At 38.7% G+C, this 24,408-nt stretch overlaps 1 protein-coding gene across 1 annotated transcript in view; it reads left to right on the forward strand.

The window, feature by feature from the left end:
• Positions 1-24,408, forward strand: part of flt1 (fms related receptor tyrosine kinase 1) — a 132,277-nt gene that overhangs the window by 8,566 nt on the left and 99,303 nt on the right. Inside the window, exons 2-6 of the mRNA XM_055636891.1 lie at positions 5,563-5,650; positions 8,353-8,570; positions 13,919-14,043; positions 20,143-20,302; positions 21,144-21,280. Coding sequence (XP_055492866.1) covers positions 5,563-5,650; positions 8,353-8,570; positions 13,919-14,043; positions 20,143-20,302; positions 21,144-21,280 — 728 coding nt within the window. The remainder of the gene's footprint in view (positions 1-5,562; positions 5,651-8,352; positions 8,571-13,918; positions 14,044-20,142; positions 20,303-21,143; positions 21,281-24,408) is intronic.

Consider the following 24,408-nt stretch of genomic DNA (forward strand, 5'->3'; position numbering starts at 1 on the left):
CATATTGGATATCCGATTTGTTATGTGCTTGCTTTGTTTAATGTAAAATCAGAACTAAATATACACAAGCCTTACAATATGCTTCCATTCATAATATCAGTGTTTGAACATGAATGATAAGTAATTTATAAACAGAAAATGTTGGAACCAATCAACAGGTCAGAGATTCTGTGGAAAGAAAAATTGAGTTAACTTTTCAGGTTGAAGACCCTTCTCTAATGACTCTCTGTGACTCTAATCGCATCATTTACTGATTTTTACTTTCCAAGGTAAGCCAGTGTTTGAGAAATGTGCTCAGGGACTCTGTGAATGTGATCAGGTGCTGAATAAAAGTAGCTTCCTTTTTCATCTGATCCAACTTTATGTGCCACATTAGCAATTTATTTTCCACAACAAAAAGGGAAGTTGAATAATTCACATTAATATTTTGGTATTACAAAGGATAATACAAATTGGCAAAATGTCCACAGAAGCATATAGTTGTTTCAGTATTTAAAATAAAAGACCCCCGTTCTTTATTTACAGTTGGCTTTTACACACCATAATGATTGTGAGTTTGCACAGCCAGATAAGTTAAAAATATACTTTTTGTTATGCAAATAACACTAATACATGGATGATAAATGTTATAGTCTTCAGATTGGCAGATATTGGGTTGAACCAATCCTTTCCAAATTGTACTACATTTTCTGTCTGTTGGGGAAAGTGATTAGTAATATTTAAGGAATATGAAGGTAACAAAATGTTTTAAATTAATTGAAATGGGGAATGATTGCGATGTATTAAAGCTAACTAACTATAACTACTAGTTATTTTCTTTCATGGTTGCCAAAGCCAAAACAATAGATTATATATATATATATATATATATATATATATATATATATATATATATATATAAATATATATATATATATAAACTGCTGTTGCTTATTGGTGCCATGTTAATGTTCTTTCAACAAAAATGAAATGAGCTTTTGTTGGAGGAAATTGAAATGGTAAGATAAGGAATGTATAGGAAGGAACTGCAAATTTATGCAGGTTTATGCCAAAGATAGACACAAAGTGCTGGAGTAACTCAGCGGGCCAGACAGCATTTCTGAAGAAGGAGGATGGGTGACGTTTCAGGTCAGAACCCTTCTTAAGACATTCCAACCCAAAACATCACCCATCCACTTTCTCCAGAGATGCTACCTGACCTACTGAGTTACTCCAACACTTGGTGTCTATCTCCAGATAATGAAATAGTTGATATACAGTTGGAGCTAACTAGGTGTGTAGGAAGGAATTGCAGATGCTGATTTACACCGAAGATGGACATAAAATGCTGGAGTAACTCAGCGGGACAGACAGCATCTTCCATTCCTATCCGGAGATGCTGCCTGTCCTGCTGAGTTACTCCAGCATTTTTTGTCCATCTTTGGGGCTAACTGTGAAGCCATTAGTTATTTGATGTAGTTGGTGTAGTTGTTACATTATTTGAGCCATTGTTGCTAGGATATTATTATGATGGAATGCTAGATTCATTGAAGATTGAAGATCCACTCTCTCGACTGCTGTGAAGCTCTCAATCTGTTGGTTGCCGGCACTTGTCAGTTGAGAAGCATCTTGTCCAGAGTCAGTTTAAATAACAAATTGTTGGAAAAAATGCTCAGTTGTTTTTTTTTTTTTTACAGTTTTAAAGAAAACAAAGATTTTATAATTCCATTGCTATAAATAATCGTTGGAATGTTCAAAACTGCAGACTATACCCTAATTGTTCTAATCACTGACATTTTTTTAAGAGCATTTTTTAAACCTTGTGTACAACAACACCCAAGTATTACCCTTTATTAATAACCATACATACAGTACATTGCTTACTTTTGTATTTTTATGTCTTTCTCCTCTTCCATATTCTGCAGTATTTTAAACTGATGATGATTAAACAATAATCGTATGGCTCATCATACAAAAACGTTGTATTTATGCCTGAATGCAGTGTTTTTAATTTATAAAGCACCTCCATTAAGGCCATTAATCTTTGAAAATACAATTTTCATGAATAAAACATTTATCTCCATCACTAGTAGAAGCAAGGAACCAGAGATGCTGGTTTACACAAAAAGACAACAAAAAGTGCAGGAGTAACTCAGTGGGTCAGGCAGCATCTCTGGAGTTCATGAATAATTGACATTTTGGGTTGGGACCCTTCTTTGGAATGATTATGATGGGGGCGACGAGAAAGTAGGAAGAGAGGAGGGCCAGTGCAAAGTCTGGCAAGTGATAACAGTATACGGAGGTGAAAACACAAAAGGCACCGGTTAACTATAGGAGTGAAAATTGTGAAGCTAGAGGAACGAATCTGGGTGGATAGGGTGGGGGCATTGGAGAAATGGGGGTGGGGGGGGGGGGGGGGGCATCCAGGGGGGGGGGGGGGGGGGGGGGGGGGGGGAGGGGGGGGGGGGTGGGGGGGGGAGAGGTTGTTTGTAGCTTAGTTACTTAAATTTCGAGAATTCAATGTTCTATCCATTGGGTTTAAAGCTACCCAAGCGGAATATGTGGTGTTGTTTCTCCACTTTGCATGCGACACTGAGTCAATGGAGGGAGCCCAGGACAGTAGGGTCAAATGGTAAGGGGAGTTAAGACAGTTAGCAACCTGTATGCCCAGCATGCCTTGGCGAACCGAGGCCAAATGTTCGGTGACTGTACAGGGTAAAACCTTGTTTTCCCTGCTCTCCAGTCAAATTATATAATACTATACATTATCTATGCATGTTCAATTCAATAGGGAGAGAAAAGGGCATATAGTTCTCCCTCATCAGTCTCTTTGGGTTCACAAGTGACCTCTATCCTCTCATCTACCCCCTCCTCTCTATCCCACCCCCCCCCCCCCCCCTCCCTCTCTGCCCCCCCCTCTCTCTGCCCCCCCCCCTCTCTCTGCCCCCCCTCTCTCTCTGCCTCCCTCCCTCCCTCTCTACCCCCCCCCCTCTCTACAGGGAGTGAGTGATGAGTATTGGGACCCTATGGGTGAGTGGTGGAGTGCGTTTGGGAACCAGCCCTCCCCTGTGACGCCGCACACCTCCCACCCCTCAATCTCTACCACCCTCCCCCTCCCCCTCCCCTCCCTCCCTCTCTACCCCCCTAACCCTCTACCTCTCTACCCCCTCCCCCTCCCACTCCACCCCCCTCCCTCTCCCTCTCTAACCTCGCCTGTACAGTTGGCTGCTTTGCGTGAGTAGATGGGGCTGTGTTGGGGGAAAAGGAGCAAATGAATAATATTAATATAATATCAAGGAGGTAATTAGCGTGAGTGCGGGTTGGGGGGGGGGGGTAATAGTTGGTGTTGTTGACGCTGCTTGCCGCCCCCCCCTCCACCCCCCCCCCCCCCCCCCCCGTAACCGCGCCTGCGAGTTGGGGGCTATGCGTGAGTGGATAGGGCCGGGGATGGGGCAAAAGGAGTGAATGAACAATATTAATATAATATCAATGGGGCTGGTTAGTGTGTGTGTGTGATGCCGCAGGCCGCCAATATCAAGTGGGGGGGGAGGGAGTCGTGTGTGTGTGGTGGTTAATGTGAGTGTGTGACGCCGCAGGCCACCCCCTCCCCCTCCCCTCCACAACCGTGTGTTGAGGGGACGGAACCCAACGGGTCCCACTTGGTCTAGTATTTTTTAATAATTCCATTATATAAACTATTTTTGAGAGTATACTTAGTTTACTATTGTACACCATAGTTTACTCTTTCTTGATTTTTATCTGAATAATAAAAATTGCTGCAGTGAATAGAAATAGATAGGAGAACATTAACCATTTCCAAGTGAAGATGACACAAAAAGCTGGAGTAACTCAGCGGGTCAGGCCACATCTCTGAAGAAAAAGAATAGATGACGTTTCATGTCGAGTCCCTCCTTCAGACTGAGAGTTGGGGAAAGAGAAACGAGAGATATGGATGGTGATATAGAGAGATATAGAATAAATGAATGAAAAATATGCAAAAAGAAATGATGAGCAATGAAAGGTAGAGGCCACAGTGGTTATTGTTGGCTGTGGGGCGTTATAACAAAAAACGCCCATTCGAGGAACCAGTTCAATGCACCTTCTTTAATAGTTCTTTAAGCAGACTACTAGTGCACTCTCACAATCTAGATTTAAATCAATTGCCTGAATATAATGGTGGGCTGCAATTTTTAGTCTATGCCAGTCCAATTTTGAAAATGCTCCTTCATTAACATTTGTTTTCTGATCGAATGTGAGAACAGAAATTTTATAGATATATTGAAATAGCAAATTTTCTCAAGAGCTATTTACGACATTTGTGTTAAAGCAGTAGGTAAAGCATAAAAATGTTTATATTGTGGCTTGGATAATGGAAGATATGGGCTATGCAGCCAAATGTGACCAGCATGCCAACTTGGTCAAGGTGGGTCAAAGGGCCTGTTTCCATGCTGTATTTGAGCTACAGGTATGTAGGAAAATAGGACTATTCCAGGATGCCGAACAGCAAAAGGTGGGCCGAACGGTTTTTCTGAATATAGTTCAATGGCTACAATGTAGGGAAATTAATAGATTATTTGCACCTCGTGCTATTTCCATGCCTTCCCTCATATCTTGGACTAAATATGTAAATTGCTAACTGACCAGTGTTCCTTCACACTAGCTTTTAAATAGTCAATATTACATGGGATAAGTCATTTAAGACTAACTGTGATTTATCATTTAAGACTTATTTTATGTTTGAGAATCACTGAGTTAGAATGCAATGTTTTATTGAGAGGACCAGTATTCAATTATTGGGTTAAATATACAGTACATTGTTTACATACAGGAGCCCTGAACATTGGTGTCCTCAGGGAAGCATACATTAACAACAAACTCTACTATTACACGCAAACTAGAGAGCAACATTTTGTTTCTTCAAACTCAATCTTAAACTATAAAAAATCCTTAAATTAAAGATACTGATAACTTTATTTTTTGGTAGTTGCACATGCACCTAGGTCAATGAGTTAATTTCTGAGTATTTTAGCTCAAGGTCAAAGGAGAACAATTTGTCTGACTGAGGACCCTGAATATATTAAGTTTGGACAGGGAACAATATATTAAGCTTTCATTTTGTTACACAGAACAAACTTAATGAATTGAAAAGGATATGTGGGCAACCCTCTATTGAATTTATATTTGTAGCTTTCAGTAGTCATTCGATATTTAAGGAAATACAGTATAATGAGACTTCCTGTATTGAACCTATTGTGAACTGCAAGCATACATTGTTTTCATATTTACCCACTATAACTCTCAGGGGCCTCTAACATTACAACTTACTGGTATTGTTTCCATTCTTTTTGTTATAATTGTGAAACTTAATTTTAAAAATACCACCCATTAGCTGATTTTTCTGGAACTGGTATATTGTCCTCATTACCATTTAAAAAGTGAACACCAGCAAATTTGATACCTTATTTTAAACCTCCATGCTTTTGATTGATTTGGTATGATAAGGAACTGGGCACAGTGAGATCGAATAAAAGCTTTAGTGCTAAAATTAATGTGGAAAATACAATTTTATTTTATTTTTTGCAGGATCGCCTGACCCCCTCAATCCTGAACTTAACCTAAGATCCAAACAACATGTCATTAAAATTAATCAGACACTACACGTGGCATGCAGGTAAGTTTGTAATAAAATGCACTTAGGAACACTTTTTTACCATGTCTCACATCACCATCCACTTGAACTTTTTTTAAAACCCTCCCTTCCTTCCTCCCAGCTACAGGCAGGACATTTTAGGGATAGGTACAAATAAGAATACAACTTTAACAATTATCAAGGAAGCATTAAAGGATTAAACTTAAGAGAGCCAAACATCATTCATGTTCTTTTGAAGCTATCAGGCTCTATGCCTCAGTTGTTACAGTTCATTGCTTAATTTTTTCATTAGGCTGTTTGGATTTGTAATTGATTTAAATTTAATTATAAATTTGCGTTAATTTAAATTTAAATATCCTCTGGTGCAAGTACCAGATTTCACTTTACATGTATTATCCTCTTTGACATTTGGTCTATTTTAACACCTGTGATTTAGCTTGATCAAAGTTGATATTCAATGTTGACAGTTTAATCAATTCTCTGCAGGAGACATTGTAATTTTATTTGAGAGAATCAGAGATATAAAAGTGTATTTTTATTCTGTAACCTAAGCATTCAAACTTAAGCACCTGCTGAAATTCTAAATGTTATATAATGCTTTAGATAATTCTAATTCTTGGAGCCATTAATTTAGGGATTGTAGGCAAATATTTAAAATACAGAGTCTTAATCTCAAATATATTGGACTGGGAAAAGATATGATTTTTAATCAAAGAAAAAATTGTTAACAAATATATTAAGTACAGGAGCACACTTTTACCAATCAGATTTCATTTAGCAGTGTAATCCAAAACAGCCCATAGAAAAGACTATGAATGCACAATAGTCCTCGAGAAGAAAGATGAACAATACCATTTTAATTTCTGAGCCTTGGTGTAACCCTGAAGGAGTAACTCCAACCCAAAGGAATGAAATGAATAAGGCAGGCATGGGATAAATGATGGGCAGTGGATACATAGATTTGTTCAAGAAACAAACTGCTGGAGGATAATGGGCAAATGGAGCCAGATGGGAGAGGAGGGTCGAGGAGTGTTGAGACAGAGGCTAATAGATGATAGGTGGGATGGATGATAGGCAGATGGAATGCCATCATAGTGAGGAGAGCTAGTAAACCAGGGAATAAAGAGGCCAGGATTTACCACGAGTAGCACTTGTTGCTTCTGGTCAAGGAGAAACTTTTATATTTTTTAAAAATGTGGTTTTATTTTTTTCCTTTATTCCACCTCTGGAGAGGTGCTACGACCAAGACTGACATTATCTGAATCAATGACAAGATGCTAACATTTCATTTGAATTAGATGTTAAGACCAAATTTTGAATTTCACCGGGTGATGCATTGGCTTCCTAATCTGCCATGTTAAGCTTGCCTGGTGTGCATGCCGCTTGGACTGGATAATAGACAATAGACAATAAACAATAGGTGCAGTAGGCCATTTGGCCCTTCGAGCCAGCACCACCATTCATGTGATCATGACTGATCATCCCCAATCAGTACCCCATTCCTGCCTTCTCCCCATATCCCCTGACTCTGCTATTTTTAAGAGCCCTATCTAGCTCTCTTTTGAAAGCATCCAAAGAACCTGCCTCCACCGCCCTCTGAGGTAGAGAATTCCACAGATTCACCACTTTCTGTGAGAAAAAGTCTTTCCTCGTCTCCGTTCTAAATGGCTTACTCCTTATTCTTAAACTGTGGCCCCTGGATCTGGACTCCCCCAACATCGGTAACATGTTTCCTGCCTCTAGCGTGTCCAAACCCTTAACAATCTTATACGTTTCAGATCCCCTCTCATCCTTCTGTACAAGCCCAGTTGCTCCATTCGCTCAGCATATGACAGTCCCGCCATCCTGGGAATTAACCCTGTAAACCTACGCTGCACTCCCTCAATAGCAAGAATGTCCTTCCTCAATTAGGGGACCAAAACTGCACACAATTACTCCAGGTGTGGTCTCACTAGGGCTCTGTACAACTGCAAAAGGACCTCTTTGCTCCTATATTTCTCTTGTTATAAAGGCCAACATGCCATTCGCTTTCTTCACTGCCTGCTGTACCTGCATGCTTATTTTCATAGACTGATGTACAAGGACCCCCAGATCCCATTGTACTTCCACTTTTCCCAACGTGACACCATTTAGATAGTAATCTGCCGTCCTGTTTTTGCTACCAAAGTGAATAACCTCACATTTATCCGCATTAAACTTCATCTGCCATGCATCTGCCCACTCCCCCAACCAGTCCAAGTTGCCCTGCGTTCTCATAGCATAGTATTATGCATTATGTTTTTCATTTTATACTTGTTCCAATTGGCAGCAGGTTTGGCGAGGTAGGACGGAGGCGTGAGATGAGTTTAAACTAACTGTGACAGTTCTATTTACAGATGCTGAGCAAACTGTTACATTTTTAAAAACAAATTTACATCTCTACTTTTGTAGTTTTGATTTAACAAATTTGATTTGACTAAAACAAATAAGGAAAAGGAAAAAAGACATAAAGTGCTGGAGTAATCAGCGGGTCAGGCAGCATCCCTGGGGAGCATGGATAGGTAATGTTTTGGGCCAGGGCTGAAGAAGGGTCTGCATTTCCTGTGTCTACACAATGAAAATATGTGTTTAGGTTTGATTTTTGATTCCATGAACAGTTCTATCAGTGTATAGAAGTTGTTTGTAAAATGATTTGTTTCAAATGGAAAACTAAACAACATGATATTTATCTTTTATTTCCACAGGGGATCATCACCAATATCATGGTCCTGGCCAGACCATGTCATGAATGGGACTGAAAGAATAAGTATAATTAACTTTAATAGTGAGGACCACAAGAAACCATATTGTAGTAACCTGACTTTGAGTGATGCCCAGGCTAAAGATACGGGTTATTTCTATTGCAATACCTCATCTTCAAACATTAAACAAAGAAAGACTGCAATTTATATATTCGTAAAGGGTAAGTCAAACATCAGTTATTGATTTATAAGCATCATTTTTGTTTCCATTAAGGTACACGATTACTTTGATTTGAATGGTTTCTCGAGTCTGTTAGAAACAGTAAAAAAAAAGACCAAGTAGATCATAAAAAATACAAATTATTTGCACTACATTTTTCTTCATATTCAATATAAAAAAATAATTAGGTTTCACGACCATTGATATTTATTACACAAAAGGCTTCCGGGACCATCGTATTGATGCCAGATTTTGCAGAGGCTCCAAATCCACACCTCTGGTTTGTATTTCCCTTTCTAGTCATTCCGCTTAAAATATTTATCCACACTCTTCCTTAAAACATGCAGTAGTCTCTTCTTTAAACACATTCTGCATCACCGTTTCGAATATGCTGCATCCTTTTACATTGACATTTTAATCTTTCATTTTAATTCTTCACTTTAAATTGTTAAGCATATCATTAATTGGCAAACCTTTCATAATTTTGAAGATTCTATACAAAACTACTCTGCCATCTTGGAAATAGGCACTGCCAAATTGGCTCAATATTCAAGTCTTTCTACTTAGCTGGATTTTCTTCTATACCAATGTTTTATTTAAAGTTGCTGCTATTTTATAACTGTGTAATACTTTTCAGCATTTTCATGGTCACTTTGCTATTTGAAAAATACTATTAAGCACGAAAGAGTGCAGAGAAAATTGATGAGGATGTTGCCAGGATTTGAGTTCCTGAGCTATAGGAAGCCATTATTTCTTGGAGTACAGGAGGCTGAGGGATGATCTTCTGGAGGTTTGTAAAATCATGAGGGGAATAGATAGGGTGAATGGACAGAGTCTTTTTCCCAGGATAGGGAAATCAAAACCAGAGGACCTAGGGTTAAGGTGTGAAGGGAAAGATTTAATAGGAACCTGAGAGGCAACGTTTTTGCACAGAGGTTGGAAATCAGCATTGTTGAACTGTTGTATTCAAAATAGTGGCCCAATATTATGATGCAAGAAGACATAAAGAGTTAGACAATTAATACAAAATCTGTTCCTGACACTTAATCCTGAGAATGATTGAAACAAAAATTAGAGTATATCTAAAAAGTTTCTTGTGAGGCACACAATTGATGTACATTACAATGTGGCCAGCATGCATGAGTTAGATAAAGGTAAACGCATTGAAGACACAAGGAACTGCAGATACATGAATTTTGAACTCCTCGTAGTGCTGGAGTAACTCAGCAGGTCAGGCAGCATAACACAAAGTATTGAGTCATGCTTAGAGTAACTGCTTCCTGACCCACCAAGTTACCCCAGCACTTTGTTATAAATGCATTGAATACAATCTTAAGCTAAAAAAGAACTCCTCTGGCATTTTCAGTATTTAGGAAACAGATTGCAAAAGTATTAGAATTAGAATGGTCCTGTATTGTTTCCTGTGGCAGGACATTGTCTTTAGTCAATTTCCCAAATTAGCTCCATGAGGACCACTATTTTGTCTTTTCTCAGGTTTAAAATGCCCATTTTAGTTTGTTCTGCACGAAAATATATATGATGCCTTAAAACGCCTTTAATTTTGACTCCTGCTTTTAAACATTGCTTTTCTTATCAACCGTATACTTTTATAAATCATTTCTCCTTTCATGGACAAAGGCAATACTGTTCTCTACAATCTACAACAACATTTTTGTGCATATTTTACCAATTCCAAATATTGTCTCCACAATCCTGGAAAAGTGGTCTGTCCTACTCTTCAGGTGGTTAACCAATTTACTTCTTTGTAATATTGAGTTCAGATCTGAATCATATATGGCACTTAATTTGGGTTTTGTTTGTTTAAATTGTTTCATTCCTAAGTAATCAATTAATATTCAAATCTTACACCGTGCAATCTTTGAACTATATATGAATTATGAAAAGACAGAATTTGGTGACCAATCTACTAATATGAAAATAAATAAACATGCAATATATTACAGGTTATGATGTGCAGAAATTTTATCATTATTTTCATATCACATATATAATATGTTTCATTAAAAAGTTCCCAAATCCCAATGCAGAACTCCACAAGTTACACAATTTACAGTCTGATGAAGGGTCTCGACCCGAAACATCACCTATTCCATTTCTCCAGAGATGCTGCCTGACCCGCTGAGTTACTCTACCATTTTGTGTCTGTCCACAATTTACATATTGCATAATCGAAAGTTTTAAGTCACCTCGAATTGATATCCACATCCATTTTGCGCCTCTGTCCTCAACACCTACCTTCCACTCATACGCTCATAAGACATAGGAGCAAAATTAGGCCATTTGGTTCATCAAATCTACTCTGCCATTTGATCATGGCTGATCTATTTTCTCCTCCAAACCCCATTCTCCTGCCTTTTCCCTTTTTCCTGTAACCTTTGATATCTTTACTAATTAATAACCTACTGCTTCAAAAACAACCAATGACTTGGCCACCACTGTTTGTGGTGCAGATTCACCACTCTCAGGCTAAAGAAATTCCCCCTCATCTGCTACGGAAACTCTCAATGTTACCAATTTAGTTTAGTTTAGTTTAGTTTAGAGATTCAGCATGGAGACTGGCCCTTTGGTCCTCCAAGTCCGTGTCAACCAACCTTTGCATTACTTCTATCCTGCACATGAGGGATAAGTTATAGAAGCCAATTAACCTACAAACCTGCATGTCTTTGGAATGTGGAGGAAACCAGTGCATCCGGAGAAAACCCGCGCGGTCACACTAAGAATGTACAAACTCCGTGCAGCACTTGTGGTAAGGATCGAACATCAGCCTTTGGCACTGTAAGGCAGCAAACCTATGATTGCGCCACTGTGCCACCAAAGATCTGTGCACCAAAAGATCAGTGACCACGCCTCAAGTTTCTACTCACCATAAACTTGAACTCCTCTAGACCTCTGTTGTCTGTTTTCCAGCTCATCTATCACACTTGGGTGCACAGACCTAAATCTGCTCTTGGCCTATCTACACTACAAAGTTTAACCTCCAAGTTTAAATCTTTCCGTTTCGCTCCTTTGTTAAAACCTTTTTCCATATTCGTGAACATTGTCCAATCCATCGTTTTACCTGGATCATTAAGATCTATTGCTACATCTCCACCGCTAATCTGTTGGTAATTGGGGATGAAATCATGACCTTGCAAATTTGGGATATCTTTATTTGAATTTAAAACCGTCACAAATTTCAAAAGATAAATTATTTCTTATTGTAAATTATCTCCCGGTACTTTAATTTGTTAGCTCTGAATTGCTTCTATCTACAAGCTATGTTTAATTTAATATCTTTAATTTAAAAAACAAACACGTCAGAGTACAATCGCAGTATCATGTAATTCTGTCACTTCCTGCTTCAGTTTTTAGTAATGATGGTGTTGAGGTTAAAAGGGCAGTCCCTAGGGCACTGTGTTGGCTTCAATGACTGGTGACAGTATGTCTGCCAGTAGAAATGCCCCCAATACCTCTTCCTAACACTTTGAACGATCTTCACAATGAGATGGTGAGTCTCAGGAAGCCACGCGGTAATAATCTTTAATCATTTTGTGCCAATTTTGAATAGTCCACAAGGGAGTCATTACTTTGGCTCTCTACTAATGGTTTTGAGGGTGTGTTTTATACAACAAAATAACACTTTTAAAAATATTTAAGAATGCAACGTTCCTCTAACGTAAAGAAAACAAATCCAGGCTTTCATCTGATTAAGTAGTCCTCAGGGTATCTTTTTCCTTCTGGCTTTTTACTTTGTGCGGAATCACAGACAATAGAAGGGTTTTACTTAAAACACACAGATACGGCTAGGGAATAAGTCGGCAAGACAAAGTTGGGAATATTCAGTTGGTATGTTATTAAATCAGCTGAGAGTGAAATATTGGGCTCTTATGTGACTTTGAAGGGTATTGCCATTGCATTGTATAAGTTGCCATAACTCTGGGATGAAGAGCTTCTGGATGGGTTAAGAATTTTGCATTTTCACATGATGCAATTAAATTGCCCTTTTTAGCACAAGTAACAATGTTAGTTTATACATGAGTTTGTAAGTTGTGTATGAAACTGCTGTATAAAGCTGAGTATAAAAACAACTTATATTTGTGGAGACAGTAATGCTACAAACGAAATTAGTGGCACAGTAGCGCAGCTAGTTGCACCAGAGGCACGGGTTCGATCCTGACTATGGGTATTGTCTGTATGGCTTTCTCTGGGTGCTCTGGTTTACTCCCCCATTCCAAAGACGTGTAGGTTTGTAGGTTAATTGGCATCTGTAAAATTGTCTGATCGATGGTTGACGTGGGCTCGGTGGAGCGAAGGGCCTTTTTCCACGCTGTATCTCCAAAGTGAACTAAAACTAAACTAAACTAAGTGTCTGAGGAAGTAGCACAAGGCTGTGTTGGAAACAAAATAAAAGAGAAGCAAAAACAGAAAGCTACGTGGAAAGGAAAGAACTGCAAGCATTCTTTGACAGTGGCTGGAGTGGGAGAATGTGTGGCTCGAGCTGCAAGGTAAAGATGCTAAAAGAAAGGGGAGACACAATTGAGGTAGATGAAAGTTTCCAGCTGATAGTAAAAGTTTAACCAAAAAATATGACAGTGAGCTAAGATCTGCACACAATACTAAGCAGTTACATGTTTCAATTGTTTTCTTTTTAAACTGTTTACGCCCATCAAAATAATTCAGGGTGATTATCCTCATTTCACTCTAATCAAAATTTGAGGAATAACTACATCCTAAAATATTAAATTATATATTCTGCAATTAGATTACTTAGTAGAATATGTCAACATGGCATAGATTATGGCTTGGTGCACCTTTGAATTGTTGACGATATGCAAATAGACCCTGTACTGGTAGGCTGAACAGTTGAAAGGCCTTTCAGTTTAAAGGAAAAGCAATTTGGAACTGCATTATGAATATATGATATCACACCATACCTTCACACATTGTGTTAAACTTGTATTCCTGGCGCATATCCTATTTGAAACTGCAGAGTAAATGAACATGGATATCGCCTAACAGAACTATTACCAGGCAAGTATAAAGTTTGTGAATCTTAAAGTCCCCGATATAGCTGAACAAAATACCTTAAGCCTCTTCATATGTTAAAAGATTTATATTTTGTAATAAGTACTGTTTTAAAGACAGTGACCATTTTTTACTTTTTATAATGTGATGTAATCAAATGTCAACTTTGTTTTTGACTGATGTCGGCTAGAATGATGGTGGACTTGTATAACTTGAGTGAAGTAGCCTTGTGTGGACTTGGAACTGATGTGTTCCTGTGCCACAAAAGGGATCAAATTGTTTTCTCACATCTCAACTGAATACAACTATTAATTCTTTTTTCAGATAAACACAATCCATTTGTCAAGCAATACGCAGAAGTTCCCAAAGTTCTGTACGTGATAGTAGGACAAAGGCTACTTATTCCATGTAGGACTACAGCCCCACATTTCAATGTCACTTTGAAACTGGTAGGTAGAATGTGACATCTACCAAATATTGGTAACATCTATCAACAACCAATGCTCTAAAATGTGATTACTTATTTATCAAACAGGTTAAACTACTTGTAATCTAAAAGGTTTGGAATAAATATGTGTGTGGCTGTGTGCCAAATTGTAAAGAAATGTATAACCAATAGTTCAAAAAATGGAAGAATCTACTGCTTGCTGTTAAAAGCACAACTCCATTCATTAAAATTTGCTCTGAAAATAGCATTTTTCTTTGTACATGCATTCTCATTATCTTTTAAAACACATGCAGAAAATGTGTTATTTTTGAGGTGCAGGTGAGTAAGCAATATGGATGGTCTTGCCATCATTTTCCAATCTTCCATTCCTATATACAGGGTGAGTGTTGGAAGACTATAATTGGCAAATGTAACATCCTTGCTCAATAAAGGGGTGTAAGGAATTACTGTTGTGGGAAAGGTTTTAGAGATAAGAATCAGGGGGAAATTAATAATCATTTGAAGAAATTTGAGTTACTAAAGGAAAGCTATACAAGAATGGTTAAAGAGAAAAAGACACAAAGTGCTGGAGTAACTCAGCGGATCAGGCAGCACATCTGGATAGGACATGTTTTGGGTTCGTACTCATCACGAGACTAATGTGGGGAGGGAAAAAAGCTGGAAGAGAGGTAGGGGTAGGACAAATCCTGGTGAGGTGGATGCAGGTACCTGGGATGAAAGTTCAAAATGGGAGGGGAAAATGGGTCTAAATCCAGGTGGGGCACAGGGAAGCGAGCAAGAGGGGGCAGTTGACAAAGTTTAATGAGAACACTGAGTAATGAAGATGGTAGGTGTTGATTTTCAGAAATGTTTTGATAAAGTCCTGCACAAAAAGCCAGTTAATAAAACTGAAGCACATGGAATTAAAGGGTTTGCAATAGCATGGCAACAAATCTTCTTACAGGCAGAATGCAGAAATTGGAAAGCATTTTTTCAGACTGGAGTATAGGCAATAATTCCCCTCGGGGTCGGAGCTGAGATCACTGCTTTTGTAATATACATATATACATACAGATATATATATATATATATATATATATATATATATATATATATATATATATATATATATATATATAGTATGTTTGTAATATAAGAGGTGACCTAAGCTCCGACCCGGAGGGGACTTATTGCCTATACTCCAATCTTAAAAACATGTATATATTTATATATACAGTATATAAAGATACTTGGGCAGATTCATGGACCAAGTGCAGGAAAATTGGACTAGCTTAGTTGAGGCATCTTGGTTGGCATGGACGAGTTGGGCTGGAAGACCTGTTTCCATGTTGTATGATTCTATGCCTCCATTGTAAATGGATAGAAGAGTGTGGTACTGTAGGTAATGTTGCTCCTTGACATCTTCAGCAATCCTAGTTAAATCCTGACATGACCGAATGTGTGAGGTTTGCACATTCTTCTTATGGCAATGAGGGTTTCCCCAGGATGGTCTAGTTTCCTACCACGTCATAAAGGTATGCTAGTTGGTAGATTAATTGGTTTATTTAAATTTCCTTCAGAGTAAGCAGTGGTCAGAATGTCACACTTGAGTTAGGCATTTGAGGCAGAACATTCTGGGAATTTGGGAAATTTCTGGGGGAATGGGGTTGCTCTGAGTACTGGCAAACTAGATAGGCTGAATGGCTTCCATCTGTGTTTTAACAAATATGAAACAAACGTTCAAATAGTGAAGATGATAGTAGCTGATTGCAAGAAAATGTAGACAGGCTAATAGAACGGATCAACAAATGTCAAATTATATTTAATGCAGAGAGGTGCGAAATATTACCTTTGGCAAAAAGTAAAAGAGATAATATGCTAAAGACATAGTTGTAAACACGCACAGGAATAGAGGAACCTCGTTGTTTATGTTCATGCTGAGCGAGTGATTAGCATAATAGATGATTTCCTATGATTCCTCAAGTGTTAAATTGCGGTTATTTTTCCTGGAGCAAAGAATGTTAAAAGATTTGTTAAAAGTATCCAAAACATGATTGGTTTAGATAGTTTAAATAGATTAATCAATGACTAGGAAGATTTAAAAGTTTGAGCAAAGGATAGAATTGCAAGGTAAGGGAAATTATTTTTATGCAGAGAATAATTATGATCCGGAACTCATGGTAATGTTGTTAGTTACGATTTTCAGAGGGGCACAACATTGGATTTGATGGAAAATATAGCATTTTAATCAAGACTATATCCATCATAATTTTGATATTTGTATAGGATGCTGATGCAGATTCTGATTTACACCGAAGATAGACTCAAAATGCTGAAGTGACTCAGCAGGAAAGGCAGCATCTCTGGAGAGAAGGAATTGTAACGTTTCGGGTCATGACCCGGATTGTTCCCCAGCTTAATTACTATTCAATAAAACCTAGAAAAATACAGATAACTATGTTTAAGAAAGCAAAAAAATCAGAACTATTGACCAGAAATTTGAATTTATGAAGCAATGAGCTCCATTCTTGAAACCCGTGGAAAAGTTCTGCATTCCGAAATGCAAAAGTACTATTTTCATGGAAAATCCACATCAAATGAGAAAGGTAAATGAATAAATAGAAGAGAAACATTCACTCAGCAAGAAAACATAAGGCGCTTTATGATTCAATTATTCAGTCCTGGATATATGAAGTAAATTTGAATAAAAACACTTTCAATATATATATTTCCAAAGAATATTACACCCACTGGGTCATATAGAGAAATTACTTCCCACTAAACAATATAATCCACAAGTAGCAGTTTCCATAAAACATAAGTTGGCAGCAGAGAACAGAGACAGAAGGTCTGTATCCTGTGTTGATAGGAAGTTGGTGAGATAGGCCCATAGTTGTGTTTATTGCATCCTTTTTAAAGCATCCTTTTGTCTCACCCTCGTTGGACATTTGACTGAGAAAAGTTTTTTGTGTTTGTTTTGCATTGTTTTTTCCTTTTTGCATCAAAGCTCTTACTTTTCAATGTATAATCTAAAAGACTTGCTTTATTTAAGAACGGTCTCAAAACGATACGTCACCCATTCCTTCTTTCCAGAAATGCTGCCTGTCCCGCTGAGTTACTCCTGCTTTTTGTGTCAATCTTTGCTTTATTTTAATCCTGGTATTTTTTTGCTTCTCTTCCTATGAGAATAACGAGTCGTAATGTGATTGCTTTCTGCTGAGAGTAATAACATGTAGATTTTGCAAGGACTAGCGCAAACAATGGAATTTCCATAACTGAGCTAGAAATTCTTTCAAAATGTTGCTAAGTTTTGTGCATTGTCTGACTTATTTAAGACAGTGGCACAGCTGGTTGAGCTGCTGCCTCACAGCACCAAAGAGTGTGGTTTGATCCTGACCTCAGATGCTGTCTGGATGGAACACTTTTTTCCTATGTCCATCTGGTGCTTCAGTTTCCTCCCACTTTCCTAAGCTGTTCCAATTTGTAGATTAATTTCCCTCGGTAAATTTCCTCTGGTATGTAGAGAGTGGATGCAAAAGTGGGGTATCATATCACAAGTGTGAACAGGTGGTCAGCATGGACTTAGTGGGCCAAATGTCCTTTTTCCATCTGTATCTTTCAATCAATCTCATCACTTAAAGCAAATAAGTGTTTATTTTCCATGCGGTGTCCTCTTCTGTATATTCAAATTAGGTCCAATTAGGTTCAATAAACATATGAACTTTGAGATTAATCATTGATGAACCACCCTACCAACAACTAGAGAGTGGTCCTAAACTACTATCTACCTCATTAAAGAATCTTGGACTATCTTTAATCGGACTTTACTGATTTTATCTTGCACTAAATGTTATTCACTTTATCATGGACGGCTCGATTGTAATCATGTATTGTCTTTCCGCTGACTGGTTAGCGCATTACAAAATGCTTTTCACTGTTCCTCGGTATACGTGACAATAAATTAAACTAAACTAAATTAAGTGGATAGAAAAACTTTGACATCACTTGCACAAAATAAATTTACATATTTGTGGTTTATCGATATCACTGGCTGCTCAGAATGAAGCAGGCTTTAACAACCTCAGTATTAGCAAAGGAGGTGAACCTCACTTGATCTATTCGCAGGTATTCCTGGACTTTCACATTTTATTTAATAGATCCTGCTTTAATCTGCACAAAGCAAAAAATTGAGGATGCTAGATGTCTGAAATTATAGACGGAAAATGGTCCAGATACCCAGCAGGCCAATCATCATCTGTGCAGAGAGGAAAATAGAATTGACTTTTCAGTCAATGACTCTCTTTATTAAAGTCATTTTGCTTTGATTTTTGGTTTAGTATGTTTCTTGTTGCTTGCTTCCACCACTGCCTAATCCTGACTCTCAAGTGGCTTAATGCTTCTGCATGTCTCACTCTCTCTGGCCCAAGCCTGTACATAATCTCCTCCTCTTCCTCCTTTTGTTGATGCTCCTGCTATTTCACCCTCACTTGCCAACCAAACTCCAGATCAGATCTTGCTGCCCCCCTCTCGTTAATTAGCCTACTGCATCCTAGAGCTAGCAAAAGCAAGCCTTTCTGCCAAGTGCTATTTTGTCACACACATGATACCTTGGGCCTAAACCGTAATGGAATTTTGTCATTGAGAGGACCAGACATAAAACCGGCACAGTATAATTTTAACACACTTCCCTGTGTGGAAGAATTGCTAATCTAAGTAGTGTACTATAGGGCGTCATTCCATAAACCTGCTTGACAAAACCAATTATCTCATAGTGGCAGATGTGGTCATGTTTTTGAAGATTGTTGACAATGTGTTCATCGACTAAAAATTAAGATATTTAAATAGCCACCTGATCCACAGGAGTATCTGTACCACTAATACATCAGTATTTACACAAGGACACAAGCACATTAAAAAATAGGAACAGGCCTCAAGGAGCAGATGCGGCGTAGACGGAGGAATTGGGAGTAGGGGATGGAGTCCTTACAGGAAGCAAGGTGGAAGAAGTGTAGTCTAGATAACCATGGGAGTCAGTGGGTTTGTAGTGGATGTCGGTCAGAAGTCTATCACCTGCGATGGAGATAGTGAGGTCAAGAAATGGTAGGGAAGTGTCGGAAATGGTCCAGGTGCATTTGAGTGCCGGATGGAAGTTAGTGGTGAAATGGATGAAGTCAGTGAGATCTGCATGGTTGCAAGAGGTAGCATCAATGCAGTCATCGATGTAGCAGACGTAGAGGTCGGGGATGGGGCCCTGATACGTCTCGAACAAGAATTGTTCGACGTACCCTACAAAGAGGCAGGCATAGCTAGGGCCCATGCGCGTGCCCATAGCTACGCCTTGGATTTGGAGGAAATGGGAGGAGTCGAACAAAAAGATATTAAGTGTAAGGACCACCTCCGCAAGGCAGAGGAGAGTATCTGTAGACCGGGATTGGTTGGTTCTCCAGTCGAGGAAGAAACGGAGGGCTTTGAAACCTTCCTGGTGGGGGATTGAGGTATAGAACGTCCATGGTGAAGATGAGGGGATGGGGGCCTAGAGAACGGAATTCCCAGAGACGACGGAGAGTGTCTGAGGTGTCTTTAACATAGGTAGGGAGGGATTTAACCAGGGGGGGATAGGATGGAGTCGAGATATGTGGAAATAAGTTTGGTGGGGCACAAACAGGCAAAGACAATGGGTCTACCAAGACAGTCAGGTTTGTGGATTTTGGGAAGAAGGTAAAATCGGGCTTTGTGCGACTGGGGAACGATGAGGTTGGAGGCATGGGGGGGCAGGGAGCCGGAGTTGATTAATTCAGTGATGGTGCTCGAGATAGTGGCCTGGTGCTCGTCTGTGGGGTCATGGTCCAAGGATAAGTTGGAGAAGGTGTCTGAGAGTTGGCGCGTGGCCGCAGCATGTAGCGATCAGCATGCCAACCTACTACGGCACCTCCCTTGGCGGCGGGTTTGATAACCCAGTCTGAGTTGTTGCGGAGTGAGTGGATGGCTGTACGTTCAAAAAATTTGAGCAGTATGTTTATCCAAGTTCTTCAAGACAATAATAACCATAATAATGTGTCCCCTCCATTAAATAATTCATTGTATTGTATTGCATTGACATAAAGTCTGCCTATCTTTTCAGAATGATCATTCCTTGACAATTGATGGAAAGAAGGTAATGTGGGACAGCAAACAAGGCTTTGTTATTCCAAGAACCACGCTCAATTTTACTGGACTGCTATCTTGTGAAACCACTGTGAATGGAAATACTTTTTATTCTTATTACTTAACACACAGGAAAGGTATGTGGAAGCACTTTTATTCATGGTTGTTATAACTGGTTTATAGACATCATCTTGTGCGTCATAGAGCACATAACTTCGAACAGTACAGCACAGGAACACAATGTATGTGCCGAATATGATGCCAAGTTAGGGGGGCAAGAATGAAGAAAATAAGATAAGTGTTTGTTGACGTTGCACTGTGAAGCAGAGAGTGATTTTGAGATCTTCACGCATGTATTGTACTGAGCAAAAATCCTAAAGTTGCTGTCAGTGATATAAAGTTCCTCCAACCCAATGTACCGTTTATACGATGCCTGAAAAGCCATCTTCAAAACTGTGCATTGAGTCGGATTCTGATATGGAATCATGAAAATAACATATTGATGAAAATGACAGGCTCATATGAACTTTCTTTCTTCTAAAATACCCATAAAATGTAAAATTTAAAAATATTGATTTTTTCCCCTTCCTGATGTTATAAAAATACTTTTAAGGTTGGGCTTATTGATTCCAAAGGGAATACAATTATTTCTCTTTGTACACTGAGCTATTTATTCCATATATTTTAGTTCTTTGGTTGAGAAAACAGATGTAAAAGCAACAGAAGAAAGATGGACAAAAAGTGTTGCAAATCTTTTACTTAAATAGTTAAACATATTGCATTTGTTTGTAAATGAATGTAGCTCATGCACACATATGTTTTATTATATGTGATGAGGCTAATTCGTTTTCAGTTAATTTATGTAAGGAATTAAAATTAATTTGTATATCATATTGAATGATGCATCTATAAATCATGTATTATGATGTCTGAGTTTTTCACAGTATTCATTTTATTTTATTGTTGTTTAAAATGTAGTCAACAGGATCAACAGTGTACAGCTCAATGTGACCAGTCCAGTCAAGATGCTAAGTGGAAGAACGCTCGCTATAAAATGCACTGTGACCACAGAACTGAATTCAAGAGTTGCGATTAACTGGGATTTCCCAGGCAAAGTAAGTGCATTAAGCAGGATGCAGACTTCAAAGGCATGAAAGACAGTTTGGATGATAACTCAACCTTTGTTTATGAGTCTCACTCTTGCCCTTCAGAACCGCCAAGAAACATTGACATATGTTGCACTTTCAGTTCACAACTATGAACAAATAACTTGGATTGGCAGAAAGCCTGGAAATTGAAAAAAATATGCACTGCCTTTAATTTCACATTCCTGAATCTTTACATCTCTTTGTTCAAACTCAATATCCATTGAAAATTATCAGTGCTGAATTTATGCAAAATAACAAGAACATTTAAACTAAATACATTATTGCCTTTTTTATAGAAATTAGTGAAAATATATATATATTTTTTTTTAACTGCATTCCTTCTCCAGAGCAATGATCTTTGCTTTACCCCAATGTGCAGAAGAAAATATTTAGGGTTGTCTAGATGAGTTTAGCTCAAGAAACTCAACATAATTTAAGACAAAATGGTCTATTGATTGGTACTTATCTATAATCCTAAACATTATTAACTCTCAACACTAACGATTGTTCATTGGGTACCATCAACAAAATGCATTATGGCCGCACATATTCTCACATGTTCTCCCAACTACAAAGGGCAGCAGGCATGGAAACACTAGCACCTGCAGTTTTCACCAGTCCCATACCATACATTTAAATATATTGCCCCACCTATATTGTTTACTGGCCTAAGCTCTGGAACATCACATCCCACAGTACAGTGGGAGTGCCAGAACCAGAAAGACTGCAGTAGTTTTAGAAAGTTGTTCACCACTACCTTCTCAAGGGCATGTATTGGCAGCACAGTACCATGGCTGGTAGAGCTGCTGCCTCAGCATCAGAGACCCAGGTTCGATCCTGACCTTGGGTGCTGTCTTTGTGGAGTTTGCATATTCTACCTGTGACCGTGTGGGATTCCTCCGGGTGCTCCGGTTTCCTACCACATCCCAAAGACATGCAGGTTTGTAGTTTAATTGGCCTCTGTAAATTGCCCCTACTGTATAGGGAGTGGATATGAAACTGAGATAATGGAACTAGTGTACACAGGTGAATGATGGTTGGCATGGACTTGATGGGATGAAGGGCTTATTTCCATGCTGTATCTTTCATTCAATCCATTCAATCAATATAAGGTTGGGTAATAAATATTAGACTTGCCAATGATGCTCAAATCTTAAAAAGGGAATTAAATACAAAACATTTTTTAATTGGTTAAATGGTTCCTGCATTACTATAGCCATTTATTAGAAGTTTATCATATGTTACCTTTTAATGGCTTGATAGATGAGTCTAGGTTTTTTTTCCTGCATATTCAGGAAAAACAGTCAGATAAACACAATCCTACACTGAATATATTGTGTATAATTCATGACAATATTGTTGTTAAGATTTCTATTTATGAAATGTCAGAAGACCATTTTTTCTCCGAATAAGGAAGGCAGTATTATTTTCACGATACATCACACAAATGATTTGTCTGTTATACTGGTCGAGGTTGAAAAAGTGCTGTAAGAAACAATTTTCTAATATTGCTTTTGTTTTAAGAACTCAGTAGTGTGTGAATCTTTACAGAAGAAACTTAAAATGAAATTCATATTTCCCCTCTCCTTCCTGTTGAAATTAATGTGAAGAACATGATGATTTGCTACACAGGAAAAGGTTATTGTGCATTTTGTACCTGCTCAGTGTGATAAATTGCTTTCCATGTGGAATGGAAAAATGTGCACTACATGAAACATATTATATTTAATCAAATTAATCCAAATGCCAAATCAACATACTAAACAAATTTAGAAATAGTACAAACTAGTTAATTGGCAAAGGAAGTTGTGAAACAAAATATTGGTGCAGGATGTAATAACGGATTTGCAATTATAATAGAATATGAATGAAAACAGGATGTCCTGGAAATATTCAGCAGGTGAGGCTGCATTTGGGAAGAGAGGAACAAAGTCAATAGTTCGGGTTGATTACCTTTCATCGGAATAAGGAAAAGTTAAATTCTTTAGATTTTATACTTTAGAGATACAATACGGAAACAGGCCATTCGGCCCATCGACCAGCGAACACTTGTACAATAGCACTATCCTACAATTTACAATATTACTGAAGCCAATTAACCTACAAACCTGTATGTCTTTGGAGTGTAGGAGGAAACCGGAGCTCCCTGAGAAAACCCACATGGTCACAAGGAGAACATACAAACTCCGTATAGACAGCACCCGTAGTCAGAACAGGCAGCAGTTAGTTCTGCGAGGGAGCAAGCAGATGGAGAAATGATCTTCTTGTGATAAGGTCCACAGTGAAGTACATGGTTTTGCTTTCCAATGCTACTACTATGTCTGTCTCATGGGTTGTCTGCCTCGTGGGTTGACCTATTGGCAGCCTAGAGGGCTCCGCCCCGATTTATATGACCGCTTCCATCCTTCCCCACCACCACCAACTGCAACAAGACCCCACCACCAGCCACAACTATTCCTCCCTACCCCTTTTCACCTTCCGCTAAGACCACTCTCTCCATGACTTCCTGTTCTTCTCATCCCTTTGAACTGACCCCTCCCTGACCCCTGGCACTTCCCCGTGCAACTGTGGGAGGTGTAGCACTTGTCCTAAATCATTGTGGCAAGCTTATTTTAAGTGGTGGAAAGTCATAGGAGTGGATTATGAGGAACATGTTCTGCCAGCATTTTGAAAGACAATGACTGGTTAGGATAGTCAGCTTTAAACTTTGGCCTTCTTACCTTTATTTTGGCTTCCACCACCTATCACATGCTTGTTGCTGTTTCTCAACTGCACCCCTCCACATGATTCCATCTGCCCATCGTACATCAACCACATCTGCCCACCATATATCAATCACCCACTGGCTCCTATCTCACTAATCCCCCTCTCTGCTTTATCTTTCCTCTTCTCCTTCCTCACAGATGCTGCTTGATCCACCGAGTTTCTCCAGCAGATTGTTTGTTACCCCGGTTTCCAACACCTACACTCTCTTCTGACTCTATCTTCACCATCACCGACTCATTTATCCAATCCCCAATGTTGATAAATCCCAGCCCCCACCTCCCTACCTAACCCCCAAAGAGATCCAAGGTCCTCTAAACCTGATCCCCACA

Source organism: Leucoraja erinacea, chromosome 6, assembly GCF_028641065.1.
Source record: "Leucoraja erinacea ecotype New England chromosome 6, Leri_hhj_1, whole genome shotgun sequence".
In the NCBI taxonomy this organism is placed as follows: Eukaryota; Metazoa; Chordata; class Chondrichthyes; order Rajiformes; family Rajidae; genus Leucoraja; species Leucoraja erinaceus.